Source organism: Mus caroli, chromosome 7, assembly GCF_900094665.2.
Source record: "Mus caroli chromosome 7, CAROLI_EIJ_v1.1, whole genome shotgun sequence".
Taxonomy (NCBI): domain Eukaryota; kingdom Metazoa; phylum Chordata; class Mammalia; order Rodentia; family Muridae; genus Mus; species Mus caroli.
The window spans coordinates 142,086,322-142,099,503 of NC_034576.1; the positions used below are offsets into that span (position 1 = coordinate 142,086,322).

Sequence of the window (13,182 nt, forward strand, 5' to 3'; positions counted from 1 at the left end):
GAGACAGGGTTTCTCTGTGTAGCCCTGGCTGTCCTGGAACTCACTTTGTAGACCAGGCTGGCCTCGAACTCAGAAATCTGCCTGCCTCTGCCTCTTGAGTGATGGGATTAAAGGCGTGCGCCACCACCGCCCAGCTTGAATAAATGTTAAGGGTGAAGACCTTTGATTTTACCTTTGAAGCTGACGCAGCCTTGTGGGATTCATGACATGACTATGGAGGACAGACAGTGCTGTCTACAGCATTAACTATTAAAGACTTATTAGAGCCAGCCACATGCCAGTTTGCTAAGGGTTCCTATAAGACTTAAATACATGTCCACAAGGACAAAAATATAAAAGACAGGAAAAAACAAAGCAACAAGAATCAATGAGGAAAAGCACAAACAGTTCCTGAACAAAGCAAAGGCTCAGCATCTCCTAACAGTCATGGGCACGCAGACCACTCTAATCCCACTTGTCAACATAACACAGATGGGGCCATCAGCTGAGCAGACAGGACTCTCATTTGCCCCACAGCCAGCACCTGAGATGGCTCTTGTATGTTCTACCTGGATGATCAGGCCACAGACTGCCACTAGGAATAATAAACCCTACAAAATTACTCCTGCACTTAATAAGAGATCCAGAAATACATGAAATGAAGAACAGAATTGCAAAGAAAAGGAAGATCTACAATAACAGTGGGGCCTCAGCCTTACTCTCAGTAGTAGACGGAAGCTACGTGCACAGCACTAAGAACCATCCCAGACCTGTTGAGCACAGGAAGAACCCATGTAGAATCCCAGGACCATCATGATATGTTATAAAACTTATACTAAGGGCTGGAGAGATGGCTCAGCGGGTAAGAGCACTGACTGCTCTTCAGAAGGTCCTGAGTTCAAATCCCAGCAACCACATGGTGGCTCACAACCATCCATAATGAGATCCGACTCCCTCTTCTGGTGTGTCTGAAGACAGCTACAGTGTACTTACAATATCTTTGGGTTGGAGAGAGCAAGGCCTGAGTGAGCAGAGGTCTTGAGTTCAATTCCTAGCAACCACATGATGCTCACAAACCATCTGTACAGCTAGTGTACTCATATACATAAAATAAATAAATAAATCTTAAAGAAAAACATACTAAACAGTGAAGTTAAAACTAAGTAACAGTGTTGGAGATAGGCTCTTCCAGGGAGCCCAGGTTCAGATCCTGGCACCCACAGTGGCCCACAACTGCCTGTAACTCCAGTTCCCATGGACCCACGCCCTCCTCTGTCCTCCACAGGCACTGCACACATACATGTGTAGCCAAGACATATAAAATAAAGAAAATTTAAAAACAAAAAAAAAAAAACCCTAAGCAACAGAAGAAAATCCTGAAAATTTACAACTAAATGGAAACAAATCACTAAAGAAGAAATCATAGAATCAGTTGAGCCACCATGTAGTTGTTGGGAATTGAACTTAGGACCTCTAGAAGAGCAGCCGGTGCTCTTAACCACTGAGCTATCACTCCAGCTCTCATTGAATCTCTTGAAACAAAAGAAAATAAAGCATGCTAAAATAGCCTAACTTTAAAATTCAAGAAACTATGAACAGAAACTAAGTCCAAAGCTAACAGAAACAACAGGTTGATAGAAACAAAGAAGAGAAAGGAAGAGATAAATATAAGGAAGAAAGCAATAAAACCAAGATCGCAGTCTTAGAAGCATCAGGGGAACTGACAAGCTTTCAGCTACATGAGGGAGAACAGAAGACAAACCACTGAACTCAGATGAAGCGGGGGCTCTTCCTGCCAGCTTTAAAATCAGAGCAGTTCTCTGTCCTGCACGACAGCAGACACACCCTGCTGATGGCAACAGAAACATACCGGTGGCCAGGATAAACTCTGGAAACATCATAGCCTGCATGAAACGGAGCGTTGATGCAGTATCTCCAGAGAAAAGAGCCCAGCGACAGAACCTGAATAACTCACACCACTCCCCAAACCTTAGAACATGAAGAACATCCGTCCACCTACACTCCGTCGGCCTAATTTGACACCGGCATGGACCAGACTCACAGGAAAAGTACAAAGCGGTGCCTCCTGTGAGTCTAGACACAAACCCCTTAAGAAAATGCTCGTAAGCCAGTGTTCTCTGACATAGGAAGAACGCCTGGTAGGACACCCTGACTGGGCCTGCTGTGTTCACTCCAATGTTGCAGAAGCAAGGTGCCATCGTGATGGTAAACACGGAACTCACCTTGAGGTCGTCTTTGAAGGGGTCAGTGTTGGCAGTGCTCATTCGCAGGGCCAGCTCCAACAGGGCCTCCAGGCGTGTGAGTATAATGTCCTCCACTGGTTTCCTGAGCTCCTCCTCAGTCAGGTCCATGAAATGCACGAAGAAGTCCCCCTGGTCCATCAGGAAGTAGCGCTTGATGGACCTGTGTCAGGGTTGGTGAACATATAGCCTGACCCCTGCCTTCACCATACATCATACATAGAGGTTTGGCAGCTCTCAGAGAGACATGGGGCTGCTCTGCTCAGGCATGGCAGAGGAGGGACTGACAGCAAGGAGCTGAGAGACCTGTTGGCTTGCACGGTCTGAGAACTAGAGAACTGAGGAGACCCTGCCACCTCACACTGAGGCTGCAGAGAGCCTGTGGAGAGATAAAAAGGTAGTTGCTAAGAAGAGCATTCTACTTTCAGCCCCATGGATACAAAGTGAAGTCCAACCTCAGGTGGGCCACCAGCTCCTTCTCCTCCATGAGGAAGTCCAGCAGCACTTTGCTGGCATAATTGAACGCTTTCTCTATCTGCTCCACATATGCCCGCTCTTTGAGGGTATAGATGATTTCTTTGGCTACGGGACAGGTGACATCATGGCCACATTCTCTGACCACATTTAGGTATTTTCCTGGAAAAAAAAAAGGAAGTTGGTTTAGTATGTACATGTTGAGTCTCAGGCCTGAACCTTTATGATGCCAATCAAACATGAGGTAGTAGGTGGGACATGAGGTATAATTTGTTTCCTGAAAAAGACTGTGCAATAGTTCTTTAGGTCTGTTATAGGAGGATTTTGAAAAGTCTTGAGATCTAGATTGCTAAATAGTCCCCCAGCCCTTTCTGATTCTGTTCAGTTTTCAGAGCAGAGCAATATGTCAAGGCCCCGAGGATTTGCCTAATCTCTACATCAGCCCCTAACCTATGCAATGAAACTAAAAGATGCAGCTGGCCTAGAAGGTGTGGGTTCCTCATGGCTTTTGTTGCTAAATGATAGAGTTTTAGATGTAGAAACCCAAGATATAAAGCCCTGTCCAAGGCAGACAGCTTCCTGATTAGGGGGCAGAATAAAGTGATAGAGAACTAGGAACAACCAGTGGTTAGCAGCTCAGGGTAGTAGGCCACTCCCAGCTAAGTCATCTTCAGGGACAGAGGGGCTGGAAGGCTGTGATGACCTCCTTGGAGAGAGGTCCAGGCAGCAGTCACCTGTGCTGAGGATCTTGCCTGCTACCTTCTGCAGGAAGGATGGGATCTGCTGTGGCAGCACAGTGTAGCGCTGGTCCCAGTACTTGTCGTTGTAGTCCTCCTGGATCTTCTCCTTCCGCAGCTCGTGTTCCTCCACCATGAACTCACTGCAAGTCACACAGTGTTTCAGGCCACTACAGCCCAAGCCCGGACAACTCTGGGGTGGCCACACACTTCCAGGACCATCCTGCACAACCACTCGACTGTGAGCTCAGCAACTGAGCCTTACTTGGGAGCAGGTGTCTCATTTGAGACCAAGCTGAGTGGCTTCCTCCCTGTTCTTCCATTATGGCCACAGGAGAGACACACAATGACTTGTCCTGGCTACATGGGCCTGTCAGCAACAGAATCAGATCCCTCCCACAGAGTTCCAAGAACCATTGACCTGTGGCCAGAAGGAAACTGAATTCCTTGTGAGGCTCATCTCACTAAATTCTTTTGTTTGGCCCCTCCATAAAGAAACCCAAGGCCCATCCTATGGCAGAGCACATGCCATGCCTGAGTCTCATCCTCAGCACAAGAGAACAGAGTTCTCTATGACCTGGTCACTTGCTTTACATATTCAAAGGCGTCATGCTCAAGTGGCACACCACTCAACCACATGGAAGCAGTAAGGACATGGTCTCCAGATTTAGACACCAATGTTCTTCATTCAACAGGATAAAGCTGCAGACAGGCAGAGAGTGAGTGACACACATTCCTCTGCTCACAGCCGTTGTGTCGAGGACTTGTGTCTGGCTATCCCTTCTCAGAGGCTATTGCACAGTGGAAAGTCCAGGTGAGAGGTATCTAGCACCCATAGGTCCTACCTGTATGGGTCATGAATGATGCCCCTATAGATCCACTTCTCCAGGATCTCGAAGTAAGGTGCACTGGCTGCCTTGGTCAGATAGAGGCACAGCTCCTGCGCCTGGCTGTCCCCGGTGTAGTTGAAGCTCCTATCATGAAGAAGGCTCAGTGTCGACCCGCCCACACACTCGCCTTTATCCACTGAGGTGGCTGTGGGTAGAAAGGGGTGGCTCACTACCAAAACGTCTAAGCACCCCTGCCAGATAGAACCCCTACCAAGACAGGTGTCAAGCTCAGATGTTAAAGCCACAGTTACTAATAAGACTTATCAAGAAAAGCCTCCAGGCCTAGCATGGTGGCACATACCCAAATCTCAGCACTTGGGAGGCTGAAGCAAAATGACTGCCAGTTAGGACCAGTGTGGACTACATAATTGAGTTTGTTAACTAGTCTAGAATACATAAGAAGACCCTGTTTCAAAAAACAAGATGTGACAAGAACTTCACCTTGCCACCAGAGAGAATGACCCTGCCATGCCTTAGGGAGCCCCCCACCTGCAGCCCCTCCACCAGGAGGTCCGTACCAAGGGAGGCCAGGATGTCGATGGTGCGCATGGCTGGCTGGATGTAGAACCAGAGCTTCTGCAGTGAGAGGAGGCCCTGCCTGTGCAGCTGTTCCAGTTGTGTGACCAGAATCAGGTATTCCTTTACTAGGGTTCTCATGGCAGCAGCCAGGGCATGGTTCACCTGCCCATATTCAAATGAAGACTTCTCCTCAATGAACCTACAGCAAAGATACATGGACACTGTGGGGGAAGAGCTAAATTACCAATCAAAAGTTGAGCTATTCCAAGTCCCCTTCTCACCCAAGGAACAAATTACTCACTCCAGTACTTAGAGCCAATGGACTCTGTGGTATTAAGAGTTTAGTCATGATAGGGACTGGGGACTCATAGGCTCGTCAAAATTTGTTAGGAAGAAGGGAGAAACAGAAAGCAGGAAAGGACTTTATCAGGGAGGTGGCTGGTCACACCGGGGACTCACCTGGTCACAGTCGAGTAGCTGGCAGCCACAGGGAGGATTCTGTTTACTAGCTCCCGGATGGACAGGTCCAGGTTGGGGTCGACAAGGAAGGTACGGTTCTGCCTCCCAGCCAAAGGCTGAGCCGTGATATACCTGCCATCCACACCCACAAGCACATAGAGCAGATCTTCCACCACTGCTGACTCCTGGGAGGCCAAGGGCAAAGTACCTGCAAGGCACAGGCAACACTAGACTCCCCACGCCACCGGTTCTATAGCCTTACCGACCTCTGTAACCTGTACACGCAAGGATGGGAAGAGGAAGTAATTTCCTTTTATGATTTGAATATGAAACAGATTCCACAGATTCTGTTTGATCCTCAGTGGGTGGCACTAGTTGGTAGGTTCTGGAAAGCTCAGGACATAGGGTAGCTATAGGAAGTAGGACCCTGGGAGTATACCTTGGAAGGTTACACAGAATCGCCAGCTCTTTCCTTAATCTGTTTCCTGTCCACAAGGTTCAACCTTTCCCCACTCTCTCCTGATGCACCGATGTTCTGCCTCAGGAGGAGGGCCAGAATCAATGGAGCAAAGAATATTAGCTAAACTCTGAAACTGTGCCCCCCCAACCCCCACCCCCGCAAAAAAAACCAAAAACCTTATACTTTTAAGTTGTTCTGAGTCCTTAAGTTATTTGGGTCCTTGGCTATGCATAAGTAACAAATACAGAAAGTTGGTACCAATAAGTTATATCGTTGCTACCAGTAAGTTACACTGTAGCTGTGACTGAACCTGACCAAGTGGTTCTTAGGAACTGGCTGATGGGAGGAAAGTGGAAATGTTTAGAAATACAGGCTGAAGAAGGCTAGAATTTAAGCAAACTCTATTGGCACTTTTACGAGCTCAGATGATCAGAATACCATTAGGAATAGAGAGTGAACGACAGCAGGCTTATCAGGCTGCAGACAGGAGCAAAGCCTGGAAGCCAATCAGGTCACATTTTAGCAAAGAAGTTTTCTTTATGCTATTTGTGTCCTGAAAATTTGTGAGTATGAGTTTTAATGTAATAGGTCAGTTCAATTTGGTGAGGTAATTTTGAAGCAGTCATTCATTCAAGCTATGACATGATCATTCCAGGCTCCTTTAGATGGGTTTTACAGTGAGAATCGGGAGGGGGAAAAAAAAAGGAGAGCATGAAGACTTTAGGAATTTCAGCTTGATTCGAAAAGCCCATGAAAAATTGGGGCTAAGGTAGGCATGGTCCCCAGACTGGCAACATTAAAAAGAACCCAATTAAACAGTGTCTCCAAGATACAGCAGGACTGACGCATGTGCACATACGAACTCAGAGGCTGGGGCAGCATGCACAAGACCTGCACATGTTCAAACAAGACATGGTCCCAGCACTGTGAGGCACAAAGTCCCACCCTAATTAAGATTTCCTATGAGTCCCTTTTAGAATGGTAGTGTTTACTCTTTATCATTGTATCTTGGAATTATATAACTTTGTTTTATAGAGGCTCACAGCTAAGAATGTACCTTAATTTTCAGAAACACTCTGGACTTTGAGAAATGGTGGAAATGTTAAGATTTGGGTACTCTGGAGAGGAACTAGATTTTTTTGTTGTTTTTTTTTTTTGTTTGTTTGTTTGTTTGTTTGTTTGTTTTTTCCGAGACAGGGTTTCTCTGTGTAGCCTTGGCTGTCCTGGAACTCACTTTGTAGACCAGGCTGGCCTCGAACTCAGAAATCCGCCTGCCTCTGCCTCCCAAGTGCTGGGATTAAAGGCATGCGCCACCACCGCCCAGCTTCGATATGTTTTTTATCATGAGATAGCCATGGACCTCTGAGAGCTAAGAAGAAACATAATGACTTGCATACGAAAGGTTTTCCTACACAAATACTTGGTCCCCACCTGGTGCCACCACTTTGGGAGATGTTGAAAACCTTAAGAGATAAGATATAGTTAGACAAAGTGGGTTAGTAGGGGGTGTGCCTTTCAAGGTTATAGCTGGTCCTTAGCTCTATTCCTGCTCTCTGCTCCTGTCCACCATTAGGTAAACAGGATCCTTCACACGTTCTATGTGCCATGATCCTCTGTCTCACCAACAGAACTAATGACCATGAACTGACACATCTAAAACCATGGGCCCAAAATAATCTTTTCCCCCATAAGTCATGTATGTCAGGTATTAGGTCAGAGTGGTAAGAAAGCTAACCCAGGCTAAGTATGCAGCATTTATCATTACAACTGATTAAGTCTGTGTAGTTCTCCAATGAAAAAGGTTTCCTTTAAAGACATTACTGGCCAGGCATGGTGGCACACAATTTCAATCCCAACACTCAGGAGGAAGAGGTTGGTGGATCTCTGAGAGTCTTGGGGCAGTGTGGTCTACACAGTGAGTTCCAGGACAGCCATGGCTACATACTGAGACCCTATATAAAACAAACAAAACTCAAAACAAATGAATAGGACACCACATGTTAAATGTCAAGAAAATGCCTGCTTCTACACCAACAGGACAAGATGGTAGTCACAGTCCACCTACTGAGGTAGCTCTATCCCAGCCATCCTGTCTCAGCATGGCTTTCCCTCCTGTCCCCCCGTGCCTGGCATGTGCTGGTGCCATTCAGGGAACAATCTGGGCCCGACAGCATGGAGAAGTGTCACACAACATACTTTGTACTTCATAAAATCTCTTCATTGGCCTTGCATCCCCCCAATCGAGAGGGTGTAAGTGCCACGTGCAAAGCTCTCTATGTAGCTGCCTTCCAGCCCAGGACACGACATCGCGCTTATATCCATCCATGCCTTTGAGTTCCAAGTTCCACTTCTCACTTTACTGCACTGGCTCTCTCTTGACCGGTAAAACCACAATTCTAATCTCCATGGTTTGACAGTTGTTCTGTGTGTTTCCCGAATGGCAGGATCTTTTACAAATAGCTCTGACCCTCTGTATGGTTTATTTCTCAGCCTACCACTCTTGGTTCACCTGCAGCATAAGCCCCCCATGGTGATGGTAGGTAGCAGGTGGTGAGATGGAGCGGCTCTCCATACCTCAGTATTTTATCATTGCTGAAATACTGTGAATCATCATGCCTATTCTAATGACTACTGGGAGCTCCTCAACACAAGCATGAGTCTGGCAGATACTCTCTGGCTTCTAATCAACACATGTGCATAGCAGATGCTAGCCCTGTCCTCCTACCAGCATGCCTGAATAGGGAAAAATACCAAACAAAATTGAACCAACATCTTACAGTGTATTAGGTGTGACAAGGGAGGACAAGGAAGGGGTGACTATCACCAGATCTTTAGTTGAGCTCTGAAGGGGCTGGGGAATACAGGGTGCAAATGCCTGAGGTAGCAGACCTGGCTTCTCTGTCTGGTATGCAGGGCCTGAGTGGAAAATGAAGCTCAAGGGCAGAAGAGGCTAGCCTGGGCAAACTGTCAGGGTTTTGTTGGGGATGGGGGGAATAGTAGGGTTGTCACTGGACAGGCTTACCTGAGACTCAGGTCCTGTACTGAAGGAGGGCTCTAGCTATGCCTACAGAAGTATGGGAACTACAGGAAGAGGGGAAAGGTGAGGTTGTCAAGATCCATGCCCCTGCATGAAGCCATGGCCACTGGGATTAAGGTAATGAAACAGAAGACTGTTTGCTTGCGCACGCTCAGTGCATCTCAATTTTCAACAACTACAGGTGTGAGTAAGCCACTAGGGAGGTGGCAGGTACCTCAGCAGAGTGGCCTTAGGTGACATAAAGTTTACCTGGACACTTGAAAGTGGAGATGGAATAGGTAGATCTGGGACTGATCGCAGGGAGCCGAGGCAATGGGAGAAGACAGGGAGTTCCCTGGAATGAACGGATGGAAGGGCAGAGTTGGAACAACTGGAGAAATGATGGCTCGTGATGCTGAGGGAAGCTGAGGATGGGGAAAGAGTCCTGAGGGACACGCACTATGCAGAGCACCAGCTACATCCACGGGGTGCAGGAAAGTAAGGTCTAAGGCGGAAGCTCTGCCAATGATGATGATTATGCTGGCCACAGGAGAACAGACAGGGAAGGAGACAATTACCAGGTGACAGGATAGGTGACAACTAGGTACCCGCCAACACCGCAAACAGCAAGTCTACGACATAAAGACAGCTGCCTCTACCTTCCCATGAACTTGCAGCAGAATCATGTCTGCTTGGGGACAGGAGAAAACAATTTGTCTAACAGCCCTATAAGATTTGGAGACAGGAGAGCACGCTCAATTTGTCTAATAGCCCTATAAGGTATTTCTAAAGGTGACAGTAGACCTCTGCACTAACACCATACAGAGCTCAGGAGCTGGGGCAAGGCACACCACTTCACAGTTCTCTTAAACTGGGGCTACCATCAAACAGGCAGGAAACCACATCTAAGCTATGCCAGTGCAAATGTTCACATTTGGTCTGAAAAGACTCTCTGGGGTTGCATGTAGTCCGCGGTATGCCAACACACACATCTGAGGTTCCTGAGAACCTGCCCTGAAACAGCAATGCTGTCAGACAGATGCAACTTTTAAGGCCTTTGTGAGCATAGCGCTAATACTTGATGCAGTCTGTGGTAATGACAAATCACTTTTCAGGAACGTGTGCCCTCCTGGTCCTTGTGTCTACAAACTGGTGCACAGCCCAGGAGGCCAGCTCCAGCTGTCCTAAGGCTCTGGCAGGAGGAACGCAAGAACAATCATTCAAGTCCTCTGGGCTTCAGTGTGTCACAGCCTGCTGAGGTACATGCAGGCAAGCAGAGAAACTCCTAGGTGTCAGAAAGAAATTCATCACATACCTATAGGCAAAACTGTGTCTGAGCTCAAGCCCGAGCCAATCAGGAAATCTCCAGCCAATGTTGGTCTCTCATACACCCATGCTGGGAAGACAGGGAGGGGCTGGCCTGAATTTTTTTTGTTCTGTTTGTCTCGAAGCATCTTTCTTGTAAGTTCCAGAGACTAGTAAGGGCATTTTAAAAAACAAAAACAAAATATACTATAGTGCAAATAAAACCAAGATATCTATGGAAATTAACACATCTTTGGGATAAAAAAAAAAAAGTCCATCATTTTAGTACATAGGACATTCGATCTAAGGAGACATGGTTCTAACAACCCATCACAACATCTGTGCCTAAGAACAAGAGAGCCAGGCCCTCTCAAGGTCTCTGTTCAATAAGGAACAACCCACAGTGTCAGGGCACCAGCTATGAGGGCCATGGGAAAGTACCTGCATTTTACCAAAGTGTTTCAGATCAGGACACAAAGCAGGAAGAGCCTGAATCAATTTTCTTTGCAGTGGCTACATCTAACACCACTTGCTGAGTAAGACAGGAGTTAGCAACTGACATCTCCTTCCCCTATGGAGAAGGCCAACCACAAGGCTACAGGCTATACGCTAGGCCATGCACATAGTACTGCCCTTCCTGGAGATTAACAACCAGAGGCTGACAAAGCTGGCCACTTTTGGAAGTACTGACTTAGCTCTGCATGCCTGCACAGTACACAGGCTGGATGGTATGAGGGCAATGAGAAACTGGCACAGGGATATATCTGAAAGACTGTGCTGTGTCCTCTGTGCTCAGAGGTTAGGCCTTGGAAAGGGGTCCAAGGCTCTTAAAAGCAGGCACGTGGTATCTCTAAGAAGATACTAAAAACTCGCAAAACCACCAATGTGAGGCAGAATAAATCCAAGCTGCAGCAAGCCTAGTGGAAAAAAAAATAACCTTGAGGAAATAAACTGGTAATTTAAAAAGTACTGCCTTGTTGGAAACTGTCAACAAATTCCAGTAGGGAACCATGACGCGTGCTGGCTTAGCTGCACTGCATGTGGACTGGGTCAGACCCTCAGTGCACTGTTTACCTTTTAGGTCAGAGTTATGACTAAGGAACGCAATGTAGCCCTGGCCTCGCTTACGTCAGATTAGTTTTTACTGAGAGTAGACATATCTGCTTAGCTAGCAAGCTGTGCACCGTGGAAGATCTGGTACCTGCTGCAGTGTGGAGCCTGTGGACACACTGCCAAGCTGCTTCCTCAGTTCCTCTAGCTCTTGTGTGGACATCTTAGAGGCTGCAGCAGGGATGCTGAAGCTGGTGCTGTTGCTAGCTGCAGTACTAGCTGCAAGCTCAGCTCTTTCCTTTGCATTCTGTTGCAAAAACTGAAGTGTCTGAAAACACACAAAACCATGCATTCACACTAAGTCACAAAAGCTGTGTTCTACCACCTGTCATGTCACCGAAACACCAGGGGAAGGAAGGCCTACAGCCTTCTTCAATAGGCAATCCTTAACTTCACCCCCAGTGGCAACATCCCTCAGCACTCAGCCTACACCCAGGCTGCAGCACCGCTTCCCCTTTCTGTGCTGGGGCCTGGCACACACCTCTACACTGATGGAGAGTAGGGCTCAAGGACCACTCACTGGCTCCACACTGACATATGACACATGCAGATGTGCCCACCTCATGCTACTACATCCGTGTCTCCTGGTCTATGCCCATTCTGAGTCACAGCTTGCTATGAGTCACTGCTATCTATGGTTTAGATATGAAATGCCTTCCCAAAAGATTCACATCTTCAAGGCTCAGTCCCCAGCTGGTGATGTTTTTGAGAGGCGACTGATCATGAAGAGTTTAACCTTGTCAGCGGATTAACTCATCAACCGCACACACTGAATTCTTCACGCCTGTTAGTCCATCTCTCTCTGTTTTCTTTCCAGTAGCCATGAGGTCAGCGCTCTGCCACCTCTCTACCAGGCCACTAACTGAAGCTCTAGCCTCAAAGAAAGCAGACTGAAACCATAAACCAATACAACTATTTCCCTTTAACTTTTCAGGTATCCCTCCAGCATGGAAAGGCTAACATTCACCAAACACATGCCTTCAAAGTGGTGCCGTCAGGAGGCACAGCTGCCAATCGATGAGAGCAGAGCAGGACATGCAGAAGTGAATGCACGTAAGGCATCGCCTGCCCCCCAGGCTCCTTGAGGAAGCCAAGCCGGCACTCAGTGGAGGCACTGGAGGGTGTTCTCAGTGTCCCCAAAGCTGGCGTGGTGCTGCAGATGAGGCGGATGCTTACCTCTTTGTCTTCTGTGAGTTTTGATAACAGGTACACCAGTGGGTCAAGGTTCCTTGTGTTTTTAGATTTCAGTTCATCATATTTCTTTAAAAAGTCCTCAGGAGTTCGAGAAAATTCTGCAATTTTGACCTCAAATCACAAGCATATAAGTAACTTAATAATGGTAACAAATCAGATACGAAAAAATCTTCAAGAAAATGAAACACAAAAAATAAACCAAATTTGGATTAGGTGAGTTAAATAATTACATCTCCAAAGTAAACAGCGAGTTAATGTCTATGGTTCGCGGAAGCCAGCCTCTCTTCCCCTGGACATTCTCAGTGTATGCCCACAGGCCTAGGAGCACTGACACGGGAGCACTCACAGCTCCCCCCAACGCTCACGCATCCTTCCACAGCTTGAGCTCACTTCCTCCCAGACTCACTGCCTGCACCAGCTCAGGGCCGCTTCACTCAGCAACTCTTACAGATCTGGCTACAAACCGAGTGTGCGCTTCCCGAGCCACGCTCCATCCAACTCATCTGCTGTACTGGTGCCATCATTACACTTTAAGTGACTGAAGCATCACAATGCCTGTCTTATTTTATTTTAACTTTTAAAAGGTTTATTGTGGGGCTGGTGAGATGGCTCAGTGGGTAAGAGCACCCGACTGCTCTTCCGTAGGTCCAGAGTTCAAATCCCAGCAACCATATGGTGGCTCACAACCATCCGTAATGAGATCTGATGCCCTCCTCTGGTGTGTCTGAAGACAGCTACAGTGTACTTACATATAATAAATAAATAAATAAATCTTTTT

The 13,182-nt window shown here is 47.1% G+C and overlaps 1 protein-coding gene across 3 annotated transcripts in view; it reads right to left on the bottom strand.

Moving 5' to 3' along the window:
• Tubgcp2 (tubulin gamma complex associated protein 2) overlaps positions 1-13,182 on the bottom strand; it is a 24,260-nt gene that overhangs the window by 7,010 nt on the left and 4,068 nt on the right. For all 3 annotated transcript variants that reach the window (XM_021167333.2, XM_021167332.1, XM_021167334.2), the window contains exons 3-11: positions 12,387-12,515; positions 11,302-11,478; positions 10,111-10,270; positions 5,320-5,527; positions 4,860-5,059; positions 4,297-4,486; positions 3,449-3,594; positions 2,696-2,876; positions 2,223-2,403 (exon numbers count right to left, since the gene is read on the bottom strand). In XM_021167333.2, coding sequence (XP_021022992.1) covers positions 2,223-2,403; positions 2,696-2,876; positions 3,449-3,594; positions 4,297-4,486; positions 4,860-5,059; positions 5,320-5,527; positions 10,111-10,270; positions 11,302-11,478; positions 12,387-12,515 — 1,572 coding nt within the window. The remainder of the gene's footprint in view (positions 1-2,222; positions 2,404-2,695; positions 2,877-3,448; positions 3,595-4,296; positions 4,487-4,859; positions 5,060-5,319; positions 5,528-10,110; positions 10,271-11,301; positions 11,479-12,386; positions 12,516-13,182) is intronic.